Here is an 18,159-nt window from a genome sequence, read left to right as displayed (position 1 = left end):
GCCATCACGGCCCGCCAAAAACAAATTTTAGTTGACTAAATCAACTGTAGATTTAGTCGACTAAAACTAGACTAAAAGTAAAGATATCAGATGACTAAAATATGTCTAAAACTAAACAGAATTATATTCAAAAGACTATATGACTAAAACTAAATCGAAATTTGCTGTCAAAATCAACACTGCACTGACCCCAGAGCATGTAGACATACTTGTATTCATTTGCACAAGAATGTCTAGGCATGAGCTGTCACTCGCGCTGGAAAACACAGACTGTATCCTCCTTTCCTTGCAGACGTCTCACCAGGAGTTCAGCAGCCTGAAGCAGTCCAACACTGAGGCCAACGCCAGAGAGGAGGTGCTGAAGAAGCTGGCCGCCGCGCACGACAGCTACGTGGAGATCAGCAACAATCTGCACGAAGGCACCAAGGTACCTAACGCCGCACGACACGACACGGGACAAATATGCATCTCTTACTCTATTTATGTATCTATTCATTTATTTGTTCCTTTCTTGTCGTCTTCCCTCTAGTTCTACAATGGCTTAACGGAGATACTGCTCAAGTTCCAGAATAAGTGCAGTGACATCGTCTTCGCCCGCAAGACAGAAAGGGATGAGCTGCTCAAGTATGTAATCCATTATAACACTCTGTGTATGTATGTGTGTACTGAGTAGAGTTGTAATAGAACGTTTTGTCTGTTTTTAATACGTTGATAAGGCAAGTACACACTCGCTGTCAGGAAGTGGGTCAGGTTGACTTTGTTGGCCAAAAGCAATGGTTTCTTTACTAGTGCGCTATTCATTTTTTTATTTTGGTCATCGTGTACACAGACAGCTTTATCATCATAAAATATAACGCATGTTGCGACCGTTTCAAGTTCAACACATGGAGTCATGAATCCTTCACCCTTTTAAATGCATATTTACAGTACATATATGTATTTTTTTCATTTTACAAACTATTTCATGCACCGTTTTATTAATATTTTTTGTATTTCTGGAGAACATTTGATAGATGAGGCTCAATATTTCCCACAATGCTTTACAATACGCATCTCTGGTCAATACAGCTAACCGCTAAGTCTGTGGTTGCTAAGAAACAGCTGTAAACGGGCAGGGAACAGCAGTTCAAGTTGTTGTTTCTGTTTTTCACCAGGGAGCTGCAGCAGAGCATCGCACGGGAGCCCAGCGCACCGTCCATCAACGTTCCCGCCTACCAGAGCAACCTCGCCCCCACCGCCGCTGGCCCCACCCCCGCACCCAGGACAGTCTTTGTAAGTTGCCCGTGTCGGCTCAAAAACTCAACATGGCTTGTTGTGGTTGCATGTAGACAACCTATCAAATATCAAATGATTCAATATAGCTTTAAACACTGGTCTCCTGTATTTCTGTTGCTTCTCCTTTAACCCAGTGGTTCTCAACCTTTTCAGGCTGTGGCCCCCCCAAAAAAATCATATTTGAACTGGGGACGCCCCACCCTTATAAGCACTTGGAATGTAGGAGTTGAGGCATGACATTTAGTTTGACTCGGTTCAACAGAAATATTGAATAAAATAGCAGATCTACAAGCTCACAACGCCTTGTACGCGAGGCGTTGTGAGCTTGTAGATCGTCTATTTTCAACATTTTTGCCTCTTTCTTATGTTATTTGACAATTTGGCCAATGTTTGACAATGCAGTTTTTAGTTTGTTGATTACTTTTGATGCAGTAATGGTCTTTTTTCATTTCATATATCTTTTAAAGTATTAAAAAGGTCTCAAAATTCCATAAATTATCACTTCACTTTACTGTCATCTGGGGACCCCCTTAGCACTGGTCCATAGGTATGGACCAGAGCTAGGGACCCCCCCCCCCACCCCAAAGCATGTGGGGTCCCGACCCACAGGTTGAGAACCACTGCTTTAACCAGTGTTATTCACAAGTCTGAGTAATAAAGCCATTCTAAAACCTGACGTTTTCCAACATGGATGCATATTGACCATGCTTTGGTGTCTGTGTGTGTGTGTGTGTGTGTGTGTGTGTGTGTGTGTGTCCTAGGCCCAGCAGCAGCCCCAGTCCAAACCCCTGCCTCCCGCCAGACCCCCTCCACCCAGCGTCAACCCGCAGGCCGCCTCCGCGCCCGGCAACCCGCCGCCCAACGCCCCTCCGACGGGCAACCCCCCATCCATGGCCCCGCTCACCCAGGCCCAGGGACCGCCGTATCCCACCTACCAGGGATATGCCCCGTAAGTTGACCTGTCACACACACACCCCCCCGTTCCATGGTCCTGGACCACAGTGTGGTATGTTTTAGTTAAGTCATCTAGGGATGAAATGCTCACTCATGTGTTAGAGAAGTGCCATCTAGTAGAAACACCCCAAAAAAAGTTGTCAAAGACGTCCTTGGCAGTGAATGATTTCATAGTACAGAAGTCCTGACGTCACTCGTTCATCCCCTGGTTCGTAAAGTAATTTCTCTATGGAGAATAACATTGGGTCATCTTAGAATCGTCTCATATAAGAATTGTGGTCCAAAAAACTGTCTCAGCGATATTGTCAGGGAGGTGGCTCTGTATCGTTTATGATAGTCAGTCACTTATATTTGATCTGTTTTGGTGAAAATCTAACTAATTTGGCGGAAGTAACATTGTTTTCTCACCGTCAGTTGATGCTTCATATCCATAAGAGTCAAACCGCCGGGGTCATTTGTTTATTTTTGGAACACAGTTCTTATTTGACGCGATATTAAAGACATCTATGGGAATTCAGAATGGGGGTAGAAAACTGCGAACCAGGTAGGATGTGTAAATTACATCAGACTTCGGTGCTCTATACCACAAGATCTACGTTAATTCCTCATGGTTATAATGAACAGCTAGTACCAGTAGAAATAGTTTGTAACTGTACGGTCAAATATTTCAGCTGGTTGTTTAGATGGCCGTCTTGGTGGTGGAGGAATTGAGGAGAGAGAAGGAAGGAAGGGAGAGACAGATGAAGGAGACAAGGAGGTGCATTGAAGGGCTGCTGATTTTGAAGACCTACAGAAATAAGAGGGAAAGGAGGATGAATGGATTCAGAAGCAGAACAGTGGTGGAGTTATGGAGATGCAGAAATAGAAATGCTGAGAAGACGAGCCAAGAAAAAGACAGTGTAAATCAGTGCTGGGGGGAAAACCCTGATCTACTTTAGCAGCCCCTACAATAAGTGATCCTCTCCTCTTACAGAGGCGTAAGGGTCCACCACCCTTACCCCGGGTGGTCCCCGCCATTGAGAACCGGCGGTGACGTAAGGTATGGAATTTGGAAAGCTGGTGTGTTTGCCTATGTGTGAGGGATTATCTAGTGTCATCCAATCTGATGGGATGATTATCTATTAACCTTTATTATGAAGCATGTAGTCATTATCATAATAGTCTCCACTAGCTATTGCACAATCTCGTCGCACAGACTGTGTGACGACGGAAGCTTTGAACATCGTGAGAGCCTGAGAGGCAACAGTCTGGCTCAAGAGACTATTATCATAACTGACTGGCATGATAACAACGCAACCCAGGTTGTTGCAAATGCAGCTTTAACACATTAAACGCCAAGAACGTAGTCCTACGTTCCATTAAATCCAACTGTTAAGCGCCGAGACCGTAGTGCTACGGTCCGGGTGCTTTTTCCTTTTTTTCGATTTGTTTTCTTTTTTCAATTTTCGACACGGACCATTTTCAGTGTAACACCACTACACACAACTATTTGCGATCCGGTTTTGCGTTTCCCGTCGGCCTCCATTCTAAAGCGCACACTAAAACTGCTTTTTCTCCCTTGTAGTTTTTTCTCCTCGGTCATCACTGTTTAACATAAACCGTTCTAACTACAACATTGATGCCCCGTTTGACACGTGGTCTGCACTGGGAGACACAGGGACATGTGCACGATGTTTACAAACAGTGCATCGCGCATTCTTAAGGATTTTAACGGGGTCTATGGCGACGTGAAAAAAACAAAGAACAACAATAAAACCTTGGCACTGGTGAGTAACCTCTGGCAGTGGATGTGTTAAAGAAGTCCTGTTGGGGTTGAAACGCTGGTCTCTTCGTGAAATATTGTCTGCATCGTGGTAATCATTTTTTTTCACCTGATCAGGTTTGGCGCTCTGCCTTGAGTTGACTGCCTGAACTAACTCCACAGGCTGTGCATTATTTGAAAGATAACAGAGACAACGGGCATAGGAGCCCATGTGGCAGCAGAGCCTCCCTAACCATTCGCCCCCAAATATATTTACTATTTGACTTATTTGACTTTGTCTCACTCACTCCTGTGTGTGTGTGTGTGTGTGTGTGTGTGTGTGTTCGTCTACAGGTACTACCAGATGCCCATGGGCTACAACCCCTACGCCTACGGCCAGTACAACCAGATGCCCTACATGCCCTACCAGGCGGCCCCGGGACAGCAGCCCCCCCAGGGCTACCCCGGAGCCCCCCCCACCGGACAGCCCTACCCCGGCTACCCCCAGCAGCCCCCCCAGCAACAACAGCCCTACTACCCCCAGCAGTAACCTGCTCTCTCTCTCTCCTCCTCCTCTCTCTCTCGCCCCCTGTTCGTTTTCTCTCCCCACAACCACCGCCGCAACCTCCGGCAGGAGAAAACGTAAAAAATACCACCCCAGCAATAACCGCCACCCCCATCAACCCCCCCCCCCCTCTTCTCTTCTTCTGACCCCTCCTTCCTCTCTCTCTCTCGCACTAACAAGCAGCCAAAATGACCTAAGCGAAACGGGGACTGTGGTGGCACAGCTTTGTGCTCGGTCTTAACCCCCCACCCCCCCCACCCCTTCCTAATTCCCCCTTTTTTATTTTGTTGACCTAATCCATGCTCTGTCGTTACAACGGTGCCGCATGCGCAAAAATAGCAGATCTATAAGCTTTACTTGCTAGTTAGACCCGCTACGTTGCGCAAGTGATATCGTCGCCTTACGACGAAGTATAAATCAGGATCCTTAAAGTAGTAGTTCATACAAAAAAGTACTTATTATCTATCAATTACACACCCCATGAAGCCTTTTGAATTCATTTATTTGTTTTTGTCGCATTCCTAAGCCAATAATTTGATGACCGGCGGTCTCTCAGAAGACTGTTTGAGTCTCCTACCGGATACATTAGCATCTTTCCGCTGGTCATCAAATTATTGGCTTAGGAATGTGCCAAAAACAAAAAAATCTCCATGAATTCATGGAGATTTTTTTGCTTCATGGGGTGTGTAACTGATAGAAAATACGTCATTTTTTGGGGTGAACTACTCCTTTAACTCTCTCGACATCTCCTCTCCTCTCCTCCCTGGCCTTATTGCACTCCATGCACTAACCCTGTTTAGATTTTTTTTTTTTTTTTATGTACTTCTGTTGGTTTCTAATGATTTTTGTTTAAATTAAACTTACGGTTTAAAAAAAAATCCTAAACTTCATTTTTAAGTCCTGATGTCCGCTGATGATACTGATGTCCTTTTGTCTGGGCTGGATGGCTGTACAACACTAGAGGACTCTGGGATAGCGCATCCCGGAGGTGGAGGGGTGCATCCCGGGGTTGGAGGGGTGCATGTGTGTTTTTTTTCGTTTGTTTGTTAGTTTTTTCTTTTTGGTGATAGATTTTCTTTATCTTCCTGATCTTGTGGGAGTGCAGCACGCCACTGATTGGCTCGCCATCGGCGACCTTAACGACGGGAGGGGGGGGGGGGGGGGGGGGCACCCTCCCGCCCCACCCCCTCCCCCCCACCCCATGCATCCCTTTCCACCACCGTCGGCTATATTCCTATTTTTGTAATGTTTGCATCGCTGATGTACAAACCTGTAGAAACCAAGGTTTTAGGTTTTCTAACGTATAGATGACGACTGTTGAGAGAGAAAGTCTCTCTCTCCCTCTGACTCTTTCGCTCTTTCTCTCTCTCTACTTTCTCTCGCTCACCCAGGGAACGTTGGTATATTAATGTTTTACAATCAGAGGCTGTACACGGCTGTAGAAGTTGGGATAATTGGTTCTATAAGTAAATATATACATATTATATATATATATAAAGACTGTTTATGTGGTTACACCCTAACCAAGACACTTCACTCCGTGTGATGCACTCTTAAAAAGCCCCGATTTCATTGTTTGTCGCACGGCTGGTGTTTTGCGTGACAAAAAAATTGCAGACCTACAAGCTCATAACACGGCCGCAGACGTGACGTGACGCGTTGTGAGCTTGTAGGTCTGGCGTTTTTCGGCGCGCAACGCGGGCCGTGCGACGGAGCATAGATTTAGGCTTCAATGCTCTTTGTGTTTATTTTGATTTTTTTTTTGATTTTTTTTTCTTCTAATGTGATTAAAAAACATCTCTGTATATGGGCAGCATGCTTGACGTGTTCAACTGTGTTTTTGACTCCCGTCTTTGTCGAGACTTTGTCGTGTCCAGTGGGGGGAGGGAGGGGGGGGGGGCACCTGTCAGTGGAGAGTGTTAAGGTGGGAGGAGTTAGACGGAAGTCTCTACGTCCTTCCGGTGGGGGCTCCTCACTAGAGTTCTCAAATTCTGCCTTAACCAACCCGACGTTTTCGGTGCGGGCCGCGCCCCCAAAAAAATATATGCCAATTAGTTGGTTCGGGGCGAGCCTCGGGTTCCGTAAAAAAAAGAAAGAAAAATAAGTCTATTACCCCCAAAAAAGTAATTTCAACTGCCCCTAATGGTCGACGGAAATGGCAGTGGATGTGTTGGATGCAGCTCAAAGTGAACTTTACTCAGGTATCTAGTTGGTCGCCGTCCGCCCACCCTAGCCCGAGTTATTAAAGAAAAACGGGCGACAATGGCCAAAAGGCGAAAGTGTCCTTTTTTCAAGATGTTTTGGCCATTATCTCTGGAACGGAAGGTCCAATCTGCTCAGTTCAAAGCTTGTTGGATGCGTGACTTTGAGGACATTAAGCACATAATGACACCTTTTTGGATTTTTCGGGACTAAAAGTATGGTAATTGTTTGGGCCGAGCCTTCCGGCCGGCCCAGTATAGGGCCAAGGTAAAGCCGGGCCTTAATTTTCAGGCTCGTTGAGAACTCTACTCCTCACTGGAGGGTGAGCCAGTAAGATACAGCAGCAGTGACAACACACAGAAATGTATGTTTATTTGTTTATTTATTCATACAGATAAAAATGTTTTCTAAATCCTAACAGTTTTTTGAAAAAAATCTAAAACATTTCTTTTCAAGATTTTCAAAAATAGCAGATCTACAAGCTCATAGCGTGGCACTCGGTGCCGCGCTATGAGCTTGTATATCTGCTATTTTTGAATAGCCAAAGAAATCTAAAGTGACACAGATGCGGCCCAGGTCTTAACGGCAGCTAGTATTCCTGGGCTCCAAGAATAGAAACCTGTTACAATAACAGCGTGTCACTATCACCAACAATTACTAAAAACTAAAAAACATCCTACGAAAAGTCCAAGTATCACATAAAGAGATACCAACAGGGATAAAGATATTTTTGTCTCCGCCAGGCCGAAGGCATGGTGGAGAGTATGTTTTCACTCCGTCCGTGTGTGTGTCCGTCCGTCTGTGAACACCTATCTTTTGGATTGGTCAAGCTTCACGTGACATCACAATATGTAATATAAATAGGTAAGACAGAATTAGGATCAGTACTTTCTAGTGTGATACTATCAACTTCCTGACCTGGCGGAGACCTGTGCTCCGAGGAGCACATTTTCTAGTTTGTTTAAGCAGCACTATCAATCAGGTATGTAAGAAAGGTCTTATTGTATGTCTCGCGTGTACAGTATATTTGACACATTTTATATATATGTTTTAAAGCGAACATTTGTAAAATATTTTGTTCCAGGGACCTCTAGAAGCAAAAGATTTGAGTTACAAATATATACTCAAAAGATTTGCACAAATGTCCAAGATTTTTTTTTAAATGGCAGATCTACAAGCTTGTTGCGCGGCACTCGGTGCCGCACTGTGAGCTTGTAGATCTGCTGATTTTTGAATAGCAGGTAAGGTGTTATTGTATTGTCTCGCGTGTACAGTACTATATGAAGTTTAAGTTCCCTAAAGAACGATCCAGAACCAGTCTCGCAGCCTTATTTTGAGCAACTCATAATTTTTTGAAGCAGATGACCATAATACTGAGCAGTAATCTAAATCAGTGGTCTGGGGACCACCAGTGGTCCTTGAGGGGGTTCCAGGGGGTCCCTAGCCAAATTAATAGTTAGAAACCAAATTGACCCTTATGTGTCTAACTCTGAGAGTGTACAAATGGAACCAAATGGACCCTAACGGGTCCATTTGGTTCCATTTGTACACTCTAAGAGTTAAATGAACACTAATGATGATGATACAATGTCGATTGGGACCACTAAGAAATTAAAATGGTTGAGTCCCTGGCATATATTTTCAAATGGGGGTCCGTGGGCTAATATGTGTCAATTTGGGGGTCCTTGACGCGAAGAAGGTTGAAAACCACTGCTCTAAATGACAAAACCAGTAAGCAAACAACTTGACGAAACGGGTGAAAACGGTGAATACTTTCTTGTTCATCTCTCACCATCTCTCCCCGTTTTGGTAGCCATCGTTATATGTTCACTGTTCAGACCATGACAATGTGCTGTCAAGCCACACTTCATAGTTCTTACTTGTTGTATAGTTTGACCTATTTGTATATATTTTATCTGATCTGATAATACTCTATAATTAGATCAAAGAATTATGCTAATTGTTTTTGAAATATTAAGAATAAGCTTGTTATCCAAATGGGTGGGGATGAGTCAATTGGCATAAATACTAAATTGGAAGAAAAACACTGGCGGGGAATGGCCACAAGGGGGCAGTCTTGTAGCTTACCGGTACAGTAGAATCATGAGTTTACCTGAGAGTTGGTAGTTGTAAGACCAACTTAAATCAGTGGTTCTCAAACTTTTTTTAGCATCAAGGACCCCCAAATTGACACACATTAGCCCACAGACCATCATTTGAAAAGATAATGCCATTTAAATTAACCATTTAAATTTCTTGGGGGTCCCAATCTACACTGTAGTATCATCATCGGTGTTAATTTAACTCGGTGAGAGTGTACAAATGTAACGGGTCCATTTGGTTCCATTTGTACACTCAGAGTTACAGAGACAAGGGTAAATTGGGTTCCTAACTGTTCATGTGGCTGGGACCCCACCCATACCTGCATTTTATCTAAATTGAAATCCACAAGGGTACAGATGGAACCAAATGGACCCGTGGTCCATGTATTTGTACCACCCGCTCATATTGAACATAAGTCCTAAATAAATCCTTTATTTTAAAGGAGTAGTTCACCCAAAAAATTACTTAATTTCTATCAATTACACACCCCATGAAGCTTTGAATTCATGCATTTGTTTTGTTTTTTGTGGCATTCCTAAGCTTTGGTCGCGACCCAGCTTTGGGTCGCGACTCATAGTTTGAGAACCGCTGAGTTAGAGCGTTCAGTCCTCCTGGTAGATTCCTTTGGAAACCCTCCGAAAAAAACGTTAGGTTCACTGCATGCCTCGTGTCCTGGCTTAACCCATTAAAACAGGGAACACATTTTAGCAACATACTTTTTTTAAAGAAAACTCTTGGATTTAGAACAGCAGATCTCAAAATTAGCAGATGTACAAGCTCACTTGTACATCTGCTATTCTTGAACATTTTTTAAAAGTGTTTGGAGAGAAAAAAAGTTTTTTTTTTAGATTTTTTTTTGTACACAAATCTCTTCTGGGGGGGTCCCTGGCACAAAACAAATTCAGATGGGGGTCCGCGGCCAAATGCATATCATTTTGGGGACGGGATCCTTGGCACAAAAGAGTTTGAGAACTACTGATTTAGAAAGCATTTGTAGAATCGGCCTCAGGTCTTAACTCTTTAACTGCCATGAGCTTTTCTTAAACGTGTCAAACCACTGCCAGCGATTCCGAGCGTTTTTACTGACCTTCGAAAAATCATGGAATATTGTCCGTGATCGCCTCATTACACGGGGGTCTGGTATGATCAGGGGCGTCTCATATGATCGGGGGGGGGAGTGTTCATCCAGATTTTGGCTTGTTCTCTAAAACGCAAAGTCTTTAGAGACACTTGGTCCATTTCTTGTTTACAGTCTATGGTCAGTTCCCATCTGATGTCGTGTGGGAGTTCCGACCGTTCCAGACCATAATGAATAACCGCTAGCTTACATAACATCTTTAGACTAGGACTTAAGTCTAGAATGTTCAAGTCATAAGTGGGTATTTGCACGACTATGTTTCGTCCATCAAATCTGCAAAGGTTCCTCCCTCCAACAATGATGACGCGATCTCCCACCATGCAGCAGCACATGTAATTAGTCTGAGGCGGGCTTTTCCCCTTGGTCTCAACCTTATTCCAAGAGAAGGTCCCTGGATTGAATTTCCACACATCAAATGTCGGGCTGATGTGTTCACCACCACATATGTACAACTCTTCATTATAGGCAAAGGCTGAATGACCTCTGCGTCGTCCTTCTGGAAGAAGCTGTGAAGAAGGCGTGCTCAGCCAGCAGTTGGTCTGTGTGTCAAACACCCTGATGTTTTGGATGTAGGTGAAGGTGCTCCCCTGGTCACCATAGCCCCCTAATACAAACATGTTTTTCCCGATGATGGTGGAAGAATGATATCCTGAAACAGGTGGGCGAGGGCCTCCGCTGTTGATTAAAGACCAGACCATTGTGGTGGTGTCCAACTTGTAGATGTCGTTAGTGTATTCAGTCGCCCTATTCCACCCCCCATGGATGTACATGACCTTCACGAGGACACAGGCCGAGTGGTCACACCTTGCGTCTGGTACAGTCCCAGAAACCTCGGGTTTGAAACATCTCTGAGTGCCGACATCAAATGCATGAAGCTCATTGTAGCACTGATATGGCCAGCTGTCAAACCCTCCCCAGATGTAGATGATATCTTCTATCAGCACAGCTGTGTAGGACATGCGCCTGGTGGGAATCTCAAGGGGACGATCTCCTCTTCCACTGGTCACTGGGGGGGACCACTTCATCCAGCGCACAGATACTGTGTTGAAGATGTACATTTCCATATGATCAGTGTCATGTTTGTTCTTCATAAAAGTGTACAGCTTGAGTCCGACTACCACAGCACGATGGTAATGCCTTTCTCTCCCTTTCAGATGTACCGTCCAACGAAACATTATTACAATTCACTGAGGATCTCTGAAAGCAGGTGAATATCTTGTTCCAAATTGCTAGATTGACATTTCGTTTATCGTACAGTCATTTTAAAGGACAACGACGTGGTTGCGATGATGTTGCGATGACGTTCCGTGATGACGTCATTAGGTAGAAATAGGACGGTGCCGAAGTCAGGCTTCTGTCATTGACCATGTTGTAGAAACATCTCGCATTTGAAAATATATGCCAGGGGACTCAACCATTTTAATTTATTGGCGGTCCCAATCTACACTGTAGTATCATCATCAGAGTTAATGTAACCCTGGTCCATTTGATTCCATTTGTACACTCTCAGAGTTACAGACACATAAGGGTCAATTTCAGGGTCAAATACATCATTTTTGAATAGCCCAAAGTATACAATAATGGTTATAGCTAAAAGAAATCTAAAATGACACAGTATATGCATTCCTGGATTGAATGTGTTAGACAAGGTTTAAAAGAGAAAAAATAGAACATACCATTTGAACTTATTTCTATTTTGTATTATCATAAAAGTCTTGGGGCTCCATCGTACCCCTATGTGCCTAAACCTTTTAGACATCTTTTACTATTTAAAAAATGATACTATTTTAAAATAGTAAAAAAAAAGTCCCCCCCCCAAAAAAAAAATAGTGTAGGCATAATAGGGGTACGGCAAGATTTGTGTTTTAACAGTTATTCCGGGGCCCACTTGCAATATCCTCACGTTCCACTAGTGGGCCCCGGCCCACAGGTTGAACCACTGCTATAGTAGTGTGTGTGTGTGTGTGTGTGTGAGAGAGAGAGAGTGAGAGGCAGGCAGGCAGATGGCAGCGCAGTGTGATGTCTGGAAGGATGCAGCATTGCAGGCAGGGGGATGTTGGCAGAGAACTGGCGCCCCCCTGCCTGCATCCATCACTCTACCTCTCTCGCTCTTCCCCCGTCGGTCCCCTCTCTCCGTTTCATCCCTCTCTCTCTCTTCCCCCGCCGGTCCCCTCTCTCCGTTTCATCCCTCTCTCTCTCTTCCCCCGCCGGTCCCCTCTCTCCGTTTCATCCCTCTCTCTCTCTCTCTGTTTCATCCGTCTTCTGGACTCCACATCCGTTACACTTTCTGAAAACACTTTTTTTTAATCTTAAAACATGTTTTTTCTAACCACCCTCTCTGGTCTTAGTGAAGCGGACTCAGGGTTGAGCTGTAGGGGGTACGGGGGGGTACGGCGTACCCTTAGTTCTGAGACTGTGGGGGCTGGACTCACGAGCACACAAGTCAGCCGCGCGCGAGAAGTCAATCATTAACACAACAACGCACCTTCAAGGGCGAGCCGTTTTTAACACCTTAAACAATGGCCTCAACCTGGCTGCTTTGCATAACAAGAGCTGGTAGCCTACCAGACACTCACAAATGTATCCTTATCTAGCTCTGGTCCATAGCGTTAGAAGGAGTTCTCCTTAACGCTATGGTACTTTCCATTCTTTCCCCTCGTACCGCGGTAGCGCAGCCTCTCGTCTGTAGTAAAATTAAAAAAAACGCTTTTGGTACTCACCAAAACAAAGACGGTTTAATGGAGTTGAAAGCCTATTCTATTAAGTGGGAACACTCTGAGCCCCCACCTCACGTATAAAATACACTTTTTGGCCAGAAAAGAAAATATTTCACCGGAAGGAAGAATCTGGTCAATAGGAAAATTCCATTGACCAGATCTGTAGAGGGCACTGTGGAGTAACCAAAAACAGGTTTTAATTCCGGTGAAATATTTTCTTTTCTGTCCAAAAAGTGTATTTTAGACGTGAGGTGGGGGCTCACAGTGTTCCCATTTAGTAAAGTAGGCTTTCAACTCCATAAAACCGTCTTTGTTTTGGTGAGTAGCAAAAGGGTATTTTTTTATTTATTTTTTACTTGTTTTAAAAAACACTGTTTTGAAAGCAATGTAAGTCTTAAAAAAAAGTAATTCAAGTAAAGACAAGTTGACTGATTATTTTAAGCACTTATGTGTGGGTCTATGTAAAGGGCATTTATATAAAAGTAAAAGGAAAATAGAATAATTAATTAATTTAAACAAAAATAAAAACAACAAATTAACAATGCAACAAAATAATAATAAATATAAATACATTAATAATCACATGTTGAATACAGTATTTCAACTAGCACTGAGCTGAGTGGCTATGTGCACATGCTTGCGCACGCACGTGCCCGCGTGCGTGACGTCATAAAATAGAGTACCCATAGTTCAAAAATCCACAGCTCACCACTGAGCGGACTCGAGTTACAACTCTACTCGGGACAGTTTTTTTTCTCTGTCTCTTCGACAAAAATAGCAGATCTACAAGCTCAAAACGGGTCACGTTGTGACGCGTTTTGAGCTTGTAGATCGGCTATTTTTGGCAACAGTTGATCTACAAGCCGCGAAAAAATAGCCGATCTACAAGCTCTAAACGCGTCACATTGTGACGCGTTTTGAGCTTGTAGAACTGCTATTTTACGGCGAATTTGGCGAAATATCTGCTATATTTGGCGATTGCCAAAACTGCTGATCTACAAGTTCAAAACGTGTCACGTTTTGAGCTTGTAGATCTGCTATTTTTGGCGAACCCCCCCCCCCCAGAATAGGCATGCCGGGGTTCAAGTGGTTAAGATTTATTTTCTGCCATGTTTATGCTTTTATTTACAGATAGGAGAGCGTATGAATAAACAGGAAAGAAAGAGGAAGGAAAGAGGCGTGAGGTGGACTCGAACCCGGATCGTCGCACTCTCACAATTACCACAAGGTCTGTGCACTGAGACAGCCACCAGGCACCCCTAGTTCACCTTCTTTTAAGCCTGATTTATACTTGGGTTTGCACGCCCCAAAAAATAGCCGATCTACAAGCTGACAACGCGTCTCTCGATGCGATGCGTTGTGAGTAGGGGTGTAACGACTGTATCGATGCATCGATTTTAATTTAAACAATCAAAGTATATCGATATGTAAACAGCAACATATCGAATCGTTTAACTTCGTATCGTATCGCTTTGTAATGCAAATAAGCGATTGTATCGATACTAAGTACTTTTGCGTTGTATTTAGAAATTATTTTGAGAAGAAAAAAGAGAGAGAGGGGTTTAATTACTTTTCCATTCCATATCGCTACTTGGTCTATCGATAAATGTGTGTATTCTCTCTGTGTTCATGTCAAGGTGCGGGTTTGTCCGTATGTGTTCAAATACAATGTCCATGTATTTGCCAGAGAATCACTGTGTTAACTTATTTATATCCATAATAATACATGTTTCCCTTAAAAAACCTGCACTATCCACACGTTTCACACAGATTTAATTTCTCTGCTAAATAGTTACTGTATCGATTTTAAATCATCGTATCGTATTGCCATGAATGAACCAATATCGGACATGTATCGTATCGTCAACCATGTATCGTGATGCGTATCGTATCGCTGTTAAAATGTATCGTTACACCCCTAGTGGTGAGCTTGTAGATTGGATAATTTTGGTACGTGACACCGACGTAGTACAACCGAGAATAAATGGCGCGTTAGTGTTCGCTTCTGCTCTTGGTCATTTATTTACCTCTCTCTCCCCTATAAGCTCACCCTCTCTTTTACCTTCTGTTGTAGCTTTGTAGGCAGTGGTGGAAAAAGTACTAAAATGTTTTACTTAAGTAAAAGTATCAATACTGCAATGTAGATGCACTCCGTTACAAGTATAAGTCTGGAATTGAAAATTGACTTGAGTAAAAGTACAAAAGTATTGGTATCAAAATGTACTCAAAGTACCAAAAGTTACTTCTACTAAGTACTAAAATGTTTGAAAATAGCAGATCTACAAGCTCACAACGCGTCGCTTCGCAGCACGCTTGTAGATCGGCTATTTTCAAATAGCCTATGTATAAAATAGGGCTAAAGAGGTTAATGTGTGTTTTATAATGTCATCATGTATATCTGCAAAAGTACCTTGTAACTAAAGTTTTCAAATAATTGTAGTGGAGTAAAAGTACAATATTTGCCTCTGAGATGTAGTGGAGTAAAAGTATTGAAAATTGGAAACACTCCAGTAAAGTAAAAGTACCTCAACATTGTACTTAAGTACAGTACTTGAGTAAATGTACTTAGTTACTTTACACCACTGCTTGTAGGCCAAACTACCTTTGTTCTACGTAGTTATTTATTTCTCCATCCACAGGCTCTCTCACTCCTCTACTCTCCTCTCTTATCTGTCATGGTGTGTCTTGTCTTCATCTTTGCCAGCTGTCTGTCCCTGCAGTGCCGCCTGAGCCACAAATCACTGGCAGTGAGTAGTCTTCAGTATTCCGTGTCTCTCTTGGCTCATAAATGTCCCATAACATCATGCCAGTCTCCCCGTGTGTGTGTGTGTGTGTGTGTGTGTGTGTGTGTGTGTGTGTGTGTGTGTGTGTGTGTGTGTGTGTGTGTGTGTGTGTGTGTGTGTGTGTGTGTGTGTGTTTGTGTGTGTGTTCGAGAGTACAACTTGGAGGGGAAAGTTACTTGTAATCAGATCCAACAGCTCATAGTTTTTTGTAGAAGTGGCAGCTAGAACAGACGCACTATCTCAGCTTATCTCTCCCTCTATTTGTCAGTCTTTTTCTCTCTTTCCGAACCCCCCCCCCCCCCATCTCGCCCCCCCATCCTCCCCCCCTCTCTTTGCTGTAGAGTAGCATTGCTGTCAGAGCCAATTGGAGCGCCGGACGTGTTTATCAAAGGTGTCTGTGCGCATCTCAGGCCCTTAACCCATTTAGACTGGGAAAGAATCATTTTTTGATTTATTTGGCTAATAAAAAAAATAGCAGATATACAAGCTCATAGCGCGGCACTGAGTACCGTGCTATGAGCCTGTATATCTGCTATTTTTGAATAATCGTGAACATTTTAGCAAATCTTTGAATATATACAGGTATATATATATTTTCAAAGCGAACATTTTGAACTCAAATCTTTGCTTCTGGGCTTTCTACAAATGTCTTCTAAATCCTAACCGTTACTTATTTTTGTTAATGTATGTTGCTATGTATATATCGGTGCTTCTCAAACTCTTTCATGTCAAGGACCCCCAAAATTATATGTATTTGGCCGCGGACCCCCCATCTGAAAATATTTTGTTCCAGGAACCCCCCCAGAAGCAAAGATTTGGTGCGGCGCTATGAGTTTGTATATCTGCTATTTTTTAATAGCCAAAAGAAATCTTAAAATGACTGAGAGATGCGTCCCCGGATTGAATGGGTTAATTTTAACAAGACGCTTCCCACCAGAGGACTGTCATAATTTAATTGGCCTGAAACAGAAGAAAGGCAGAGGGAACATAGCACAACGCTGACAGGTATTAATTACCTAGCGACTAATGGCTCACAAATTCAACACTAGCAGCATATTGTTCAATTCACTCACTATTCTTTTACAGTCTGCACTGCTTCTCTCTCGGCCTACTTTTCCTTTCACCATAGGCCTATTAGCGCCCAACCGGTAAATCATTTTTAGGGAAATGATAATGATAATTATAGGTAAAAGCATTAATGATATATGGTTGCCTGATAAAGGCTTCATTTGAATGAAGTTCCACACTAGAAACCCATTTACCTATCTTTATATAATTGGTCCTCACTAATGCTCATTGTAATATATGGTACCATTTTTTTTTACTCTAAATGATGGATTCCACCAAGGTTATAAGAAGACCCACCCATAGAACCGCCCCTACCTGTGTCTGATTCGCTTCCTGGCAGGCATAGTTTTACTGAGGTTAAGGCTAGGATTAGGCATAGTTTTACTGAGGTTAAGGTTAGGATTAGGCATAGTTTTACTGAGGTTAAGGTTAGGGTTTAGGTTAGGATTAAACATAGTTTTACTGAGTTTAAGGTTAGGGTTTAGGTTAGAATTAGACATAGTTTTACTGAGGTTAAGGTTAGGGTTTAGGTTAGGATTAAACATAGTTTTACTGAGGTTAAGGTTAGGGTTTAGGTTAGGATTAAACATAGTTTTACTGAGGTTAAGGTTAGGGTTTAGGTTAGAATTAGACATAGTTTTACTGAGGTTAAGGTTAGGATTAGGCATAGTTTTACTGAGGTTAAGGTTAGGGTTTAGGTTAGGATTAGACATGTTTTAATGAGGTTAAGGTTAGGTTTAGGCATAGTTTTACTGAGGTTAAGGTTAGGATTAGGCATAGTTTTACTGAGGTTAAGGTTAGTGTTTAGGTTAGGATTAGACATGTTTTACTGAGGTTAAGGTTAGGATTAGGCATAGTTTTACTGGGGTTAAGGTGGCATTGCTACTTTTACTTAAGTAAAAGTATCTGAGTACTTCTTCCACCACTGGTGAAAACACTGAAAGGTGGTAGGGCTCATGTTGATGTTCCCAAGAGGACAGATGCCTGAAATAGCCGTTGAATGACGGCTGTAGAGATGCAGTTACTATAACAACTGGAGAAAAGGGAAAAAAAACGTCCCCAACCTCTCCAGTTCTCTCTCTCTCAAATTAAAATGAGTTTTATGGGCATAACGGATGAGAAACCATATTATTGCCAAATCCGAAGATATAATACTAAACAATAATCTCTCTCTCAAAATGTAATTTACAGAGCATTTGCATCAGACATTTGCATCAATGTGTAGACAATGTTGCCAAAGCACTGAGAGAGAAATAAAACACAAATATGTCGTTATTAAAAATGACAACGGCGGCAAACGACAAACATCGGCTCTGCAATACTAGAGCCTATAGTGAAAGTGTCTTCTGTTGGGTGTGTGTGTGTGTGTGTGCCGTGGTATAAAGTAACTAAGTACATTTACTCAAGCACTGTACTTAAATACAATTTTTAGGTATTTTCACTTTACTGGAGTATTTCCAATTGTCAGTACTTTTATTTCTACTCCACTATATCTCAGAGGCAAATATTGTACTTTTATTCCACCACAATTATTTGAAAACTTTAGTTACTAGTTCCTTGTAGATTTTGATTATTATTACAAAACATACAGTAACCACTTCAGCCCTGTAGAC

The 18,159-nt window shown here is 42.7% G+C and overlaps 1 protein-coding gene across 4 annotated transcripts in view; it reads left to right on the top strand.

The window, feature by feature from the left end:
• The window catches only part of pdcd6ip (programmed cell death 6 interacting protein), a 32,867-nt gene extending 26,500 nt beyond the window's left edge, over window positions 1-6,367 (top strand). For 2 of the 4 annotated variants that reach the window (XM_084079552.1, XM_084079549.1), the window contains exons 14-18: window positions 293-427; window positions 530-624; window positions 1,155-1,272; window positions 2,037-2,224; window positions 4,325-6,367. In XM_084079552.1, the coding sequence (XP_083935678.1) occupies window positions 293-427; window positions 530-624; window positions 1,155-1,272; window positions 2,037-2,224; window positions 4,325-4,520 (732 nt within the window). In that variant the 3' untranslated portion in view covers window positions 4,521-6,367. The remainder of the gene's footprint in view (window positions 1-292; window positions 428-529; window positions 625-1,154; window positions 1,273-2,036; window positions 2,225-4,324) is intronic. The other 2 variants (XM_084079551.1, XM_084079550.1) reach the window with 2 other exon arrangements.
• Window positions 6,368-18,159: the final 11,792 nt, after the last annotated feature.

Source organism: Gymnoscopelus microlampas (genome assembly GCF_963454915.1).
Source record: "Gymnoscopelus microlampas genome assembly, chromosome: 15".
In the NCBI taxonomy this organism is placed as follows: domain Eukaryota; kingdom Metazoa; phylum Chordata; class Actinopteri; order Myctophiformes; family Myctophidae; genus Gymnoscopelus; species Gymnoscopelus microlampas.
The sequence above is the reverse complement of the archived record's forward strand: the minus strand, read 5'-3'. Positions and strand labels throughout refer to the sequence as shown.